At 74.8% G+C, this 13621-nt stretch overlaps 2 protein-coding genes across 3 annotated transcripts; both read left to right on the forward strand.

Moving 5' to 3' along the window:
* The first annotated feature begins 247 nt into the window (after positions 1-247).
* Positions 248-6642, forward strand: NSMF (NMDA receptor synaptonuclear signaling and neuronal migration factor). Of its 2 annotated transcripts, XM_037494063.2 has the most exons (15): positions 248-495; positions 569-630; positions 1112-1612; positions 2542-2617; positions 3262-3330; positions 3713-3765; positions 4127-4216; positions 4351-4475; positions 4570-4653; positions 4864-4897; positions 4971-5041; positions 5115-5194; positions 5272-5374; positions 5535-5610; positions 5697-6642. In XM_037494063.2, exons 1-15 carry the CDS (start codon positions 425-427, stop codon positions 5792-5794), a joined length of 1593 nt encoding a protein of 530 aa, XP_037349960.1. In that variant the 5' UTR covers positions 248-424; the 3' UTR covers positions 5795-6642. The 2 variants fall into 2 exon arrangements, with proteins under 2 accessions (XP_037349960.1, XP_037349961.1); XM_037494064.2 differs by lacking the exon at positions 3262-3330 and having other exon boundaries at positions 350-495.
* A 3542-nt stretch (positions 6643-10184) lies between these two features.
* ENTPD8 (ectonucleoside triphosphate diphosphohydrolase 8) lies at positions 10185-13266 on the forward strand. Its single transcript, XM_037495373.1, has 9 exons — positions 10185-10307; positions 10383-10500; positions 11014-11164; positions 11445-11604; positions 11950-12180; positions 12251-12520; positions 12670-12780; positions 12866-13006; positions 13075-13266. Exons 1-9 carry the CDS (start codon positions 10185-10187, stop codon positions 13264-13266), a joined length of 1497 nt encoding a protein of 498 aa, XP_037351270.1.
* The last annotated feature ends 355 nt before the right edge of the window (positions 13267-13621 follow it).

Consider the following 13621-nt stretch of genomic DNA (forward strand, 5'->3'; position numbering starts at 1 on the left):
GCCGGGGGGTCGCGGGGGGGGGGGGCGGGCGGCCGCGGGGGCGGGGGGCGCCGGGCGCGGGGGCGCGGGGGGGGGGCGACACCGCCGCTCCGGGAAGGGCCAGCGCCGGGGAGCGGGGGGGGGGGGGGCGGGCCGGCGGGCGCGCGACCTCGGGGTCCCACCGGGAGCCCCGCCCCGTGACGCCGCGTGACGCCGCGTGACGCGGGGGCGGAGCGCGCGCGGGCCGGCGGGCTGCGGTGGACGCGGAGGGCGGCCGGCGCGGCCATGCGGGTCCCGGGCTGCGGTCCGCGCGCCAGCCCCGGCCCCCGCCCCGGCCCCCGCCCCGGCCCTGCCCCGGCCCCGGCCCCGGCGCGGCGCGGCGACCCCGGCGGAGGCGGCGGGCGCGGGGCGCGCTCTGAGCCCGGGATGCGCGGCCGCCCCGACCATGGGCGTCGCCGCCTCCCGGAGGAGGGCGCTGCGCAGCGAGGCCATGTCCTCCGTGGCGGCCAAAGTGCGGTGAGTGCGCGGGGCCGCGGGGGCGCGGGGCGCCGGGCCGGGCGGCCGCGCTGAGGCGTCGCTGTCCCTGCAGCGCGGCGCGGGCCTTCGGCGAGTACCTGTCCCAGACGCACCCCGAGGGCCGCAACGGCGCAGGTAGGGCCCGGCCCGGGCGCGCTGCCCCGCGGCCGCGGCCGGCGGGAGGGGGCCGGGCGGGCGCGCGCCCCTGCCCGCCCTGGCCCGGAGCCGCGGGCGGAGCTGCGAGTCACCCGTCACCATGGCACCCACCCAGCCGGGCTGTTGGCATGGCAACAGGCCTCCTGGCGCCCCGGGGCTGGCACCGCGTCTCGGGGGGCCAGCTGGCGGGGGGGAGGGGCGGGGCGGGGAGGCGCTGGGCGCGCGGCCGCGGCGGGAGGACGGCCTGTGCCTTCCGCGCCGGGCCCCACACCGCCGGGACGCGGGCCTGGGAGGTCGCGGCTCAGAAACACCCCTTTGGGAGACGCTGGGCCGTGCAGTGGGGGCCACAGCCCCGACTGCCCCGCCTGGGCCCCCGGGGTGCTCCCCGCACTCCGTGCAGCCGCAGAGCGCGAGGGCAGGTGGGGCAGGGGGCTGCGGCTCACCGGGCCCCTCTCCCTAGACCACCTGCTGGCCGACGCCTACTCTGGCCACGACGGGTCCCCCGAGATGCAGCCAGCCCCCCAGAACAAGCGCCGCCTCTCTGTCGTCTCCAACGGCCGCTGTGAGGGCAGCCTCTCGGAGGGGACCGGCGGAGGGAAGCCGGCCGGGGAGGGGCCCCAGCCTCGCGTGTACACCATCTCCGGGGAGCCCGCCCTGCTGCCCAGCCCCGGGGCCGAGGCCATCGAGCTGGCCGTGGTGAAGGGGCGGCGGCAGCGGGAGCGGCACCCCCACCACCACAGCCAGCCCCTGCGCACCAGCCCCGGTGGCAGCCACGAGGACATCAGCAGGCCCTGCCAGAGCTGGGCGGGCAGCCGCCAGGGCTCCAAGGAGTGTCCCGGCTGCGCCCAGTTGGTCTCCGGGCCCTCCCCTCGGGCCTTTGGGCTGGAGCAGGCACCGCTGCCCGAGGCCGCCAGCCGCCGCAAAAAGCTGGAGAGGATGTACAGTGTCGACCGCATGTCTGGTGAGGGCCGCGGGCGTGGGCGCCAGGACGCAGCGGGGCCTCGGAACAGGCAGGGGCCCAGCCGCAGCACGGCGGTCCCCGGGGGTTCAGTCCCTGGCCTGGCCTCGTCCCACACCCCAGGCTCTGTGCCGTCACCCGGGTCCCCCGCCTCAGCAGAGCGCTGCCCGTCTGGCGGTCAACTTTGGCCCTGCCAGCACGCTGAGTGGTCGACGGGGGCGCCTGGGATGATTTTGGGCGTTGAGCAGGCAGGAGACGTGGTTTAATTTGCAGAGTGGGCTGCCTTTGGGGAGACAGGGGGTCAGTTCCTGCCCCAGGCCCCCCAGTGGGCTCCCGCTCACCTCAGAGGACCACAGAGCTCTCGCCCCGAGGCTGCCTGTACCGGACCGGTCTCCCCGGCCCCCGGCCTGAGGGCGCTGAGGCCCTCACAGGGCAGAGCTCTCACCAGTGAGCACCTCCACCTCCTGGGGCACTTGCACCCCGAGGCAGCCGCCTGCCCAGCGCTGCGCTCAGGCCAAGGTGGCAGGCAGGGTGGCGGCCCCCAGCATGGCAGACCCCCACGGGGGAGGCTCTTCCCCTCCTCCTGCTCAGACAGGGCAGTGTCTGGGCTGCCTAGGTAGCCCTGGAGAGTCTGGCCAGTGTCCCTCCTGCCAGGGAGAGGAGGGATCCTCTCCGCAGGTCCCTGGAGACAGGCTGTGCTTTCAAAGGAACGCTCCGGGCTCTGTGGGCAGCCGGGCAGGGGGTGGGGAGGTCTGAGCAGCCAGAGCAGCATCACGACGTGGCGCCTGCACAGCTGAGCACACGCTGCCTGTGGCGCCATGCCAGCCGCCGCCTCCGCTGCAGGGCTGCTCCCGCACTGAGGACGCCCCCCCTTGACAGCCAGGCGGCAGGCTGTGTGGCCCGGGCCCCATCACGCCCTTGTGTCTTCCCAGATGACACCCCCATCCGCACCTGGTTCCCCAAGGAAAATCTCTTCAGCTTTCAGACGGCGACCACAACTATGCAAGCGTGAGTGGCGCCCGCGCCCTCCAGCCCCCGGGGCGTGCCCTGTGCCAGCACCGCAGCTAGGCCCTCACCCGCATTCCGGTCCCTGCCCGGCACCTTCCCAGCCGCCCGGAGCCCACCGGGGCCCACAGCCCGCTCGCTCCCCTCCCCGCCCCAGCCGCACCCTCGCCGGTGCCGGACTGCAGCCTGCCTGCGACTGGATGGCCTCGCTGGCCACAGCCCCGGGCACCTCAGGCTCCCCAGACCCATGCCCGCACCCTGGCGGGCGCCTCTGCTGCTGCCCCAGACCCACGAGCACGAGGGCTCTGTGTGGGCACGGCCCATACCCGGCCAGGCTCCTCTGGGGGCCCCGGGGTGGGCGGCGGGGGGTGGGGGGCAGCCGGCGGCGGCTCACCCTGTCTTCTCTCCCACGCTGCCCCCTCCCGCTCGGCGCAGCATCTCGTAAGTACCCGCGGGCCGCCTGGGCGCGGCGCCCTGGGGACCCGCGCCCCGGGTCTGGGCAGGCCAGGAGGCGGGGTCTTGAGTGAGGGGCGCACGGGCCGGCGGGCCGGGCCGAGGCGGGCCGGAGGCGGCCGGGCCCGCGGGTCCGAGGCCCCGCCGCGCCGGCCCGCCCCGCCCGGTGCCGCTGACGGGCGCTGGTTTCCCAGGGTGTTCAGGGGCTACGCGGAGAGGAAGCGCCGGAAGCGGGAGAGCGAGTCCGCGTCCGTGATCCAGAGGTAGGGCCGGCCAGCGTCGCCTCCGGGCCCGGCGCGGGTCTGCGGGTCTGCGGCTCGGCGCCCGCAGCCGGGGGGTGGTGGCGACGCTGGCCGGGCCCTGCCCTGGGGACGCGCCGGCGGAGGGGCCGGGGCTGGCGCGCCACGCTGCCCCGCGGCCGCCGGCCCGGCCCGGCCCGGCCCGGCCCCGCCCCAGACGCGCCGCCGCGGGCCGCCCCCTCGGCGCGGGCGGGCGGGCGGGCGGCCCCGGCCCGGGAGGGGCCCCGGGTCGCGCCTCCGCCGGCCGCCGCGGAGGGCGCGGGGGCGCGGCCGGGGCTTCCGAGGCGGGCGCCGGGAGGGCTGCGGGCTCCGCCCCGGGCGGCCTCAGCGGCCTGTGCTCCCGCAGGAACTTCCGCAAGCACCTGCGCATGGTCGGCAGCCGCCGCGTCAAGGCCCAGAGTAAGCGGCGCGCGGGGCTCCCCGGCTTCGCGCTGCCCCCGCCCGCGCCGGCCCCCCGCGCCCCGGCCGGCCCCCCGCGTGCCCCGCTCCCAGCCCGCACGGCCCCGGCCGGCCACGCCCCCACCCCGCACGGCCACACCCCCGCGCCAGGCCACGGCCCCGCCCCCGCGCCAGGCCACGCCCCCGCCCGCACGGCCCTGCGCCAGGCCACGGCCCCGCCCCCGCGCCAGGCCACGCCCCCACCCGCACGCCCCTGCGCCAGGCCACGGCCCCGCGCCCGCGCCAGGCCCCGCCCCCACCCGCACGGCCACGCCCCCGCCCGCACGGCCCCGCCCGCTCGCTGACCCGGCCCCTCCCGCAGCCTTCGCCGAGCGGCGCGAGCGGAGCTTCAGCCGGTCCTGGAGCGACCCCACCCCCATGAAAGCCGACACCTCCCACGACTCCCGCGACAGTAGGTGCCCGGCGCCCGCCCGCGCTTGGGCCGCCGCCCCGGGCCGCCGCCGCCGCTCGCCCCGCGGCCCCCGCACCCCCCGCACCCCGCCCCCGCCTGGGCGCTGGCCGGCCGCTGACCGTCCCGCCCCGCAGGTGGCGACCTGCAGGGCTCCCGCTGCGCCCTGGGCGAGCCCTTCGAGGACGCGGACTGGGAGGCCGAGAAGGGCCTGGAGGCGGCCGTGTGCGCCGCGGAGGGCTTCCTGCCCCCCAAGGTCATGGTGAGCCCCCCGCCCCCCGCCCCGCCCGCCCTCGAGCGCGCCGCTGCCCCGCGGAGGGCGCCCGCAGGGCCTGAGCAGCCGCCTGTCCCCCCAGCTCATCTCGTCCAAGGTGCCCCGGGCCGAGTACATCCCCACCATCATCCGCAGGGACGACCCGTCCATCATCCCCATCCTCTACGTGAGTGCCCCCCATGCTCCCCATCCTGTCGCGAGTGCCTCCCCCCCCCCGCCGGGAGCTCCCCCTGCTCTAGTGAGCGTCCCCCGCTGTGCTTCCAGCCTCTCGTGAGTGCCCCCCACGCCCCCCAGATGCTCCCCCCATTCTCTAGTGAGCGCCCCCCCCCCGCCCGGGCGCTGACCGCCGGCGCTGAAGGGCCTGTGTCTGCCCCAGGACCACGAGCACGCCACCTTTGAGGACATCCTGGGTACGTGCCCCGCGTCCGCTGGCCCAGCCCGGGGGGTGAGGGGTGCCCGGCGCTCACACCGCTCCCCCTGCAGAGGAGATCGAGAGGAAGCTGAACGTCTACCACAAGGGCGCCAAGATCTGGAAGATGCTCATTTTCTGCCAGGTAGGGCTCCCGCCCGGGGCGCCCCCACGGGGCTCCGGGCAGCCCTCAAGCGCCCTCTCCTGCGTCTGCGCAGGGCGGCCCCGGGCATCTGTACCTGCTCAGGAACAAGGTGGCCACCTTCGCCAAGGTGGAGAAGGAGGACGACATGATCCAGTGAGGCGGGGCCCGGGGGGGGCGGGCGTGGATGGGGCCCGGCGGGGCCCCGCGTGCCTGATCTTGCCCTCCCCCAGCTTCTGGAAGCGGCTGAGCCGCCTCATGAGCAAAGTGAACCCCGAGCCGAACGTCATCCACGTGATGGGCTGCTACGTCCTGGGCAACCCCAATGGGGAGAAGGTACACGCCCCGGTTCTGGGCCCCGGCGCCCAAGGAACGGCCTCTCCGCGGGTGCCCTTTGCTCTCCCCTCCATCCCCACGGCGCCCCCGGGCCTGACGCAGGCTGGTCTGGGCTGGTCCCCCCTCCTTCTCCGAGCTCACGGCCCCCTCCTCTTTCCAGCTGTTCCAGAACCTCAGGACCCTCATGACTCCTTACAGGGTCACCTTCGAGTCCCCCCTGGAGCTGTCGGCCCAAGGTGAGCCTGCGTCCCTCCAGCAGCAGGTAGGGCCGCGCCCTGGTTCTGGCACCCCCCGCTGAGCCGCCCACTCGCCCCTGCCCCAGGGAAGCAGATGATCGAGACCTACTTCGACTTCCGGCTGTACCGGCTGTGGAAGAGCCGCCAGCACTCCAAGCTGCTGGACCTGGAGGACGTCCTGTGAGGCCGCCACCCCGCCGCTGCCTTGGGTCCAGACCGGCCACCGCGGGCCCCTCCGATGCCGCTCAGGGTCCCTCCCGCTGCCCACAGGCCGCACAGGCCGCAGCCCCGGCGTGGCCGGGCGTTGACCGGCCCGGGCTTTGCTGGAGGCCAGAGGTCTCCTCCGAGGGGTTCGTAAGAACAAGTGCAATTCTCTGCGCCTGGGTGACCCCGAGAGCAGCACCGCTGGGCGGCTAGTTCAGGCCGCGCCCCCAGAGGCCAGCCCAGCCCAGCGCGCCAGGACCCCAGCCCCAGCCCTGCCGTATCGATCACCAGCACCAGGCGGCCGTCCGGGGCCGGTCGCCCGGCTGCCTGGCCCAGCTCCGTCCCCAGCCAAGTCCCCGACTGTCTGCGCTTTGCTCCCTGCTCCCCTCCCCCGAGCTCCGCGCTGGCGCCCCTGCTCCAGCACAGGGGTGGGTCGAGCAGGCCCTCCTGCTCCCCATCCTCTGCGCCCCCAACCCGTTGCTGCTGTTTCCAACTTCTGCCGCCGGGTCTGCAGACCCCTCCGCGCGAGAGGCCCGGCGGGGCTGGCCGGGGCAGGCCCCGGTGAGCAGGCACCCGCCGCGCGCTGAGTGGGGCCGGGACCCTGTGCTCCAAGCCTGGGCGCCGAGGGGCTGGTGGCTCCCCACCCAGCTGGGGGCTCCGGTTCATAGCTGGGGCTTGGGGGCGGGCCCCCACACAGGCCCGGGTCCAGGGGCACCTGGCTGTGCCCTGCGCCCAGGCAGAGCTGAGGGCGGCAGCCCCGAACCGTGTACGATACCCACAAGTGACCATTAAAAGCGACCCTTCCCGAGGTGGCTGCCCGGCCTTCTTTCTCCACATCCTCCCGGCCGCCTGGCCCCGGAAGCGCCTGCTCTGCTGTCCAAGCCCACTGCCCCGGTGTGGCCTGGGGGCACCCGGGGGGAGCCCAGAGACCCCTTCCCCAGTGGCAGGCACAGGCAGTGAGGGTCAGCCGGCTGCCCCGGGAGATGTGGGCGGGGAGGGGTGGGGAGGCGCCAGCGGGGCCCCAGAAACGGCGTCCGGCAGATACTCCAAGTGCAGTGGGGCTGCGACCCCTGCCCTCGGGCCGGGCACCTCGTCGCCCGCATCCGGGGACACTCCCTGCGGCCCCAGGCGGTGCACGCTGACCACTGGGGCATGGTCCCCGTGTCCTCTGCGCCCCCGCAGGCCGGGCTGGCTGGCAGGTGCCCCGTCCTGGGGCTGGCCGTGGCCGTGCGGAAGGGTCTGGGCGGGGCCTTGAGGTCTCCAGCGGCCGCGAGGCAGGCTCCTGGCCCAGGAGGGGCGGAGAGGCGCGTGGGCAGGAGACCCAGGCCCTCGGCCCTTGCGGGCAGTCTGGCGTGCCCGACTGAGTCAGTCGGCGCGAGTGCTGCTCTGCGCTGATAAAGGAGAAGGTGACTGCGGGCGGGCGGGGAGAGGCGGAGCGCTGGAGAGAGAATGCGCGGGGGTGGGGGAGCACAGTGCCCCGGGGTCCCCCCTCGGGTCTGGAAGGCGCCAGGTGCCCGCTGGAGAGGCCAGTGAGTGACTGCAGCCTTTGTGGAGCAGAGCTTGGCCGCAGCCCCTCCCATAGGGGTGCCCCCCGAGCCACCACCTCCCTGGAACCCACTTCCAGGCCAGACGTGTGGACGGCAGCTCCCGGGCAGCGGGACAGCAGGGGTTGGCCTGCAGGGCCCCGTGCCCAGTTACCCCTCGGTCAGGCCCCACCTGTGACACGTCCTGCCTGAAGACCGCCCAGAAGTGGGGCACAGCCTGCTGGCTCCCCACGGAGCCTGGCCTCCCTGGGTGGACACCCCGCCTGCCTGTCCAGGCTCACCCCCACGGCCGCGCCCAGCCCCGATAGTGCCCTGGCGCCCAGATCCCACCCTGGGGAGGACGGACCCGTGTGGCCTGCAGGCGGGGGCTGCGGGGATGCTGGCGTGGTGGGGGGTCTAGGGTCACATCGAGTGGTGACCCTGTTGTGGGAAGCGGCGTGACCTGGAGGCGGGGGTGGTGGGCGCCTTGGTGGGGCACATGCACCAGGCCCAGGTCACGGGCGTCCGCACCAGCAGCCAGGTCCGCGGCGGCAGGAGCTCGCTGGCTACTGCAGCTGGGCTTGGCCCCGCGCATGGAGGGCTGGCTGGGCACTCGCGGGATCAACGTGGCCGCTGCGGGCGGAGGGCACAGGCGTGCCGGTGGGCGGCGCGTGTCCCCTGCTGGAAAGCGCACCGCGCGGGGCCTCGCCCTGGAGTGGGCCGGGAGCTGCCCACCCTCCCTCTCGCCAGGGCGCTCACGGCCAGCGGCCGAGGCAGGAGGGACGGTGCGCCGGCCCCGTGGGCAATCTGCGTGCGGGGCCCGGGGACCAGAGACCAGCCCGGCGTGGGCAGGCGGGCCAGGCCTCACCCGGCAGGGGTAGGCGCCGGGCCGGCCACAGCACCTTGGAAAGCCGCGTGCCAGGCCCCGCGCTCCCAGGCCCTCACCTGCCCGGGCGGCGCACGCCGCCGGACACCCCGCCTGCGTCCAGGCCGCGCCAGGAGCCCCGGCCCTTAGCGGGGAGCGGCCTGCGCCCCTGGAGCCGGGTGGCGGAATTCTGGGTCGTGGCTGGAAAGGCAGCGGGCGCAGAGCAAGGGGCGAAACGGGTCCCGTGACAACATTAACGCTTCCCAAGCCACACGAGGCCGCGCAGACAAGCGTCAGCCCGGCCGCTCCCCCGACGGGGCTGATGGAGCGCGGAGACCCTGGAGACAGCGCGGCCCAAGCCACCGCAAAGTGGCCAAGTGCGGCTGCTTCTCGAGGACACCGGGTGCCGGCCGGCCCCGCTCCCGGGCACCGGCCCAGCGGTCACAGCCAGGAGGCGGGAGGAGGCAGGGCCTGCGGCCTGTGTGGGGAGGGGCCTGGAGCTGCGGCCCTGCAACCCCACCCCGACCCCCAGCCCCACCCCCGCAGGTGCAGCGCGCCATGGAGCAGGCAGAGAGCGGGGTGCTGGCTGCAGGGGGCGGTGCGGAGGCACCTCAGGGCAGGAAGGGCCATGGCACTGTCTCTCTAAAAAGCACCAAACGCAAAGGGTGGCCCAGCCCTCAGCCTGGCCCGGCCCTTCCCGCCCTGACTGGAGCATGTCCTCAGCTGAACTGGCACCCCCTCTTCGGTCTGGGGCAGGGCGGGGTCACAGGGCAAAGTCTGAGCAGCCTCCAGGGAGGGGCCAGATAACCTGGGGCAGCAGGTGGGGCGTGCCCTGGGCGGCGGGTACACACCTGGAGGGCCTGAGCTGACTCCGTGGAGCCTCCATGGCCTTCTGGGGCGAAGGTGGCCGCACACCCCCTCCTGGCTGAGTCACCCACGTGGCTGGACCCCGGCGGGTGGGCAGGGCCTGGCCAGCACCCACAGGTACTTGAGGGATAGCCGTGCAGCTTCCTCTCCCGCAGCCAGCTGTCCACAGGTCAGGTGAGAGGCTCCCGTCCTGGTTGAGGGGGTTCTCCTGGTCCGATTGGGGGTGTCTGCCCATCCTCTTTGCCTGCCCCTGGGGGCCAGGCCAAGGGCTCTCAGGTACTGGAGAAGGTGAAGCAGGTCCCTGGTCCCTGGCCCTGGGGTCTCTGTGCACTCTGGGGTGCTGGCTGGTGACACAGGCTGGTCTCCACCTGCCCCCTGGAAGGCCTATCCTGCCCACGGGCCCTGTGGGCACGTCCCAGGGCCTGCGTTCTCTCCGGCCTCTGGGGGTGCAGTGGCCACAAGCCCCCCAGAGAGGAGGAGCAGGCCAGGGCCTGTGGGGCTTGAGCCCCTGGCTGTGGCCACCGAGCTGGGCGCTAGCCAGTGAAACCGCATCCTCGGTGGGCTGCTGGCTGAGGAGCTGAGGAGCAGCCGGCAGCCCAGAGCAGATGAGGCCAAGGCCGGCTTTTGAGCCTGTGCCTGTTAAGAGCCCCTGGCCTCGGGGCGCTGGCAGGAACTCAGCGCTTCCTGGACCCCGTGGCCTCGTTCCTTGGGTCTCGCACTGGCAAGGACAAGATAGCCCGCGTGACCTGTCCCCACCTGACCCCTGCTCCAGGCTCCCAGAGAGGAAACCCTGGCGTGGAGAGGCCTGGGGTGGGGTCCCGGGTCCCTAAGTTCAGCCTGGAGCTGCCCTGCAAGCTGGGAGCAGGAGTCCGGGAGGGAGGGACTGTTCCGAGGAATGGGGGGCTGGCCTTGTCCCCCAATACCAGCCCAGTTCCCGCAGGCCCAGCTGGCACGTGTCACCTGGCCAGGCCTGGCTGGGGTCCTTGACCTTGCCTCTGCCCAGCCCTGGTGGGCACTGAGCCCCACAGGCCTTCAGCTGGGGGTCTGCTGCCTACTGCTGTCCACACCACCCTTCCCGCAGGTGCCACCTCCCCTGACAGGCCACCTCCCCCACCATGGGCATGGCCCGCAAGAAAGGGGTCCTCGCAGCCCTGCTGGGGGCTGCAGCCATCGCAGGCCTCACCACCCTCATCCTCCTGGTGCAGGCCACCAGGGTCCTCCTGCCTGCAGACACCAAGGTGGGTCAGGGCCCCAAGAGGGGAGCAGGCGGGCGTGCACCAGCCCCACAGCTCCCTGACCCTGTGTCCCCCCAGTTTGGGATGGTGTTCGACGCGGGGTCCTCCCACACGTCCCTCTATCTGTACCGCTGGCCGGCGGACAAGGAGAACGACACCGGTGTGGTCAGCCAGGCCCTGGTCTGTGAGGTGGAAGGTCAGTGGGCAGCCCGTGCTGGCTGGTCAGTGCTGGGAGCTGCCAGCATGGCCTGGGGGGCCCTGTCTGGTGGGGCCTGGGAGGTTGTGGGGTCTGGGGGCTGGCAGGGGGTGCAGGTGTGGGCGGGGCAGGTGGCCCGGCAGGCGTGGGGGAAGGGTGGAGGGTGTGCAGGTGGGGTGGAGGGAAGGGCCGGGGAGAGGGCTGGACGGAGGGGTGGCCCGTGGGCGGGCGTGGACAGAGGACGGTGCAGGGTGGAGCGTGGGCAGGTTGGGGGGCGGCAGGGCTGCGTTTTCCCTCCTCAGCGAATCCACCTGAAGCACGAAGGCCCGAAGAGGCTGAGTGAGAGGCCCAGGCTGGCCAGCGGGTGCCCCGGGCTCTGGAGGGGCCACCGTCGCCCGCAGGGCGGCGCACAGCCCTTGCCCGCCGGGGCCGTCGCTGCTGGGCTGGGACCGAGGCGTCGGCCCTGTGGCCCCTGGACCCGCCGGCCGGGTCTCACGCGGGGCGCTGTTCCAGGCCCGGGCATCGCCGCCTACGCGTCCCGGCCGGCGGAGGCGGGGGCGAAGCTGCAGCCGTGCCTGCGGGAGGCGCTGGCTCTGGTCCCCGAGGCCCAGCACCCGAAGACGCCCTTGTTCCTGGGCGCCACGGCCGGCATGAGGCTGCTCGAGTGAGCGGGGCGCGGGGCGTGAGCCTGGGGCGGCATGGGGGGTCACGCGGGGGTGGGGGGGTCACGCGGGGGTGGGGGTCACGCGGGGGTGGGGGTCACGCGGGGGTGGGGGTCACGCGGGGGTGGGGGTCACGCGGGGGTGGGGGGTCACTCGGGGCCGGGGGCGGGGGTCACGCGGGGTGGGGGGGTCACGCGGGACCGGGGGTCACGCGGGGCAGGGGGCGCAGGGGGGCGCGCGGGGGCCGGGCCAGCCGCCACCGGGCCGGTGCTCTCCGCGCAGGCAGAAGAACCGCTCGCAGGCGGACGGCATCCTGGCGGCCGTCGCCCAGGCCCTGCGGGGGTCCCCCGCGGACTTCAGGGCCGCGGGGATCCTGAGCGGGGCCCACGAGGGCGCCTTCGGCTGGATCTCGACCAACTACGTCCTGGAGCAGCTCATCAAGGTGCGAAGCCAGAGGCGGGGCCAGAGGGGGCGGGGCCAGAGGGGGCGGGGCCAGGGGCGGGGCGGGGCCACATGAGGGGCGTGGTCAGAGGGGCGGGGCCAGAGGCGTGGTGTGGCCAGGGGCGTGGCCGGGGCGGGGCCAAAGATGGGGTGGGGCGTGGCGTGTCCAGGGAGGGGCCAAATATGAGGCGGGGCGGGGGCGGGGGCGGGGCGGGGCGGGGCCGGGGCGGGGCCGGGGCGGGCCGGGGGCGGGGCCGGGGCGGGGCCGGGGCGGGGGCGGGGGCGGGGCGGGGCCAGGCCGGGGCGGGGCCAGGCCGGGCCGGGCCTCACTGCGGTCTGCGGCCAGTACTCCTTCTCTGGCGAGTGGACCCATTCCCCGGCGGAGAAGCTGGTGGGCGCCCTGGACCTGGGCGGCGCCTCCACCCAGATCACCTTCGTGCCCGAAGGCCCCATCCTGGACGCGAGCAGCCGGGCCTCCTTCCGCCTCTACGGCGCCAGCTACAGCGTCTACACTCGCAGCTACCTCTGCTTCGGCCGCGACCAGATGCTGACCCGGCTCCTGGCGCAGCTGCTTCCGGTGGGCCCCGGCCCGGGGTCTGGGGGTGCGGGCCGGCGGGCGCCCCACTCATGGCGGCTGCTCCCTGCAGGCGAGCCGGGACCTGGTGGTGGAGCACCCCTGCTACCACCGCGGCTACCAGGCCGCGCAGCCCCTGCAGCCCCTGCTCGAGTCCCCCTGCGTGCCCGCAGACCTCGGCCTGGGCCCCGGCCCCGGCCACAACCTGACGGTCAAGGGCGTGGGGGACCCGCAGGCCTGTGCGGGCGCCATTCGCCGGCTCTTCAACTTCTCCAGCTGCGAGAACCAGAAGGACTGCGCCTTCGACGGCGCGTACCAGCCCCCCGTGCGGGGCCCCTTCTATGTGAGCGCCCGGAGGCCCCAGCTTCCCACTGGCCGGGCCCGGTGAGCCCAGCCGCCGGCTGGTGGCCCTGGGTGGGGCGGGGGGGACTCCCGGTCTCTCTGGCCCACCCGGGGCCCTCAGGGCAGCACACGCCTCCCTCCGCCCCCCAGGCCTTCTCCAGCTTCTACTACACCTTCAGCTTCCTGAACCTCACCTCCGGGCAGTCGCTGGACACGGCCAACACCACGGTCTGGACCTTCTGCCAGAAGACCTGGGAGCAGGTGGGCGGACCCGCTCGCAGAGCAGGCTGGGGGCCGTGGGGGCGGCAGGGGCGCGGGGCGGGCCTCACCGGCTCGGCGCTCGCAGGTGAAGGCAGAGGCGCCGGGGCAGGAGCAGGACAAGTTCCTGCCCGGGTACTGCAGCACCGGCATGTACATCCTCACGCTGCTGCGCGACGGCTACGGCTTCAACCAGGACACCTGGTCTGGGATCGAGTTCCGCAAGCAGGTGAGCCCGGCCCGGGGCACCCGCCCGCCCCAGGCGGCCGCCAAGCCCTGACCCTGCGTGCCCCACAGGTCAGCGGCACCGACATCGGCTGGACGCTCGGGTACATGCTGAACCTCACCAACATGATCCCCGAGGAGGCGCCCGCCCAGCGGCGTGCACAGAGCTGCAGCGTCTGGACGGCCAGTGTCGTCTTTGCCGCGCTGACCCTCGTGGCTGTGCTCGGGGCCGCTGCTGTCCAGCTCTTCTGGCCCTGGGGGTGACCAGGCTGCCCCCACAGCCCGCAGCACCCTGCCTGGATGTTGGCGCCTTCCTGAGCCATGGGGACTGGTGCTGGAGGTGCCCGGTTCACTGCACAGGTGCCAGCTGTGGGCCGGTGGCCACGAGGGCAGCACTTGCGCAGCGGCACCTCCTGGACTCTCCTACGGGCCCTCCCCTGCCCGCGGCCTCACCGTGGCAGACTGTGTTCATTAAAGCTCTGACCCAGCACCCGGGCTGGTCTCACAGCCCCTGGGGAGGCTCACCCCACGCTGGGGAGGGGCAGCGGCACCTCACACGCGCTGGCCCAGAGGGACCACGAAGCACTGAACCAAATGCCCACACAGCCGTCCAGGGCCC

The sequence above is a fragment of the Talpa occidentalis genome, unplaced genomic scaffold (genome assembly GCF_014898055.3).
Source record: "Talpa occidentalis isolate TD23 unplaced genomic scaffold, MPIMG_talOcc4v2.1 talOcc4.7, whole genome shotgun sequence".
NCBI lineage: Eukaryota > Metazoa > Chordata > Mammalia > Eulipotyphla > Talpidae > Talpa > Talpa occidentalis.

Excerpts from the sequence above, each read along its gene's own strand:
- NSMF (XM_037494063.2), top strand. The coding sequence starts at position 425 with ATGGGCGTCGCCGCCTCCCGGAGGAGGGCGCTGCGCAGCGAGGCCATG. Across the intron at positions 4,217-4,350 it reads CTCCCACGACTCCCGCGACA|GTGGCGACCTGCAGGGCTCC; the intron begins GTAGGTGCCCGG and ends CCCGCCCCGCAG. Across the intron at positions 5,375-5,534 it reads GCAACCCCAATGGGGAGAAG|CTGTTCCAGAACCTCAGGAC; the intron begins GTACACGCCCCG and ends TCCTCTTTCCAG.
- ENTPD8 (XM_037495373.1), top strand. The coding sequence starts at position 10,185 with ATGGGCATGGCCCGCAAGAAAGGGGTCCTCGCAGCCCTGCTGGGGGCT. Across the intron at positions 11,165-11,444 it reads GCCGGCATGAGGCTGCTCGA|GCAGAAGAACCGCTCGCAGG; the intron begins GTGAGCGGGGCG and ends CTCTCCGCGCAG. Across the intron at positions 12,521-12,669 it reads CCGTGCGGGGCCCCTTCTAT|GCCTTCTCCAGCTTCTACTA; the intron begins GTGAGCGCCCGG and ends TCCGCCCCCCAG.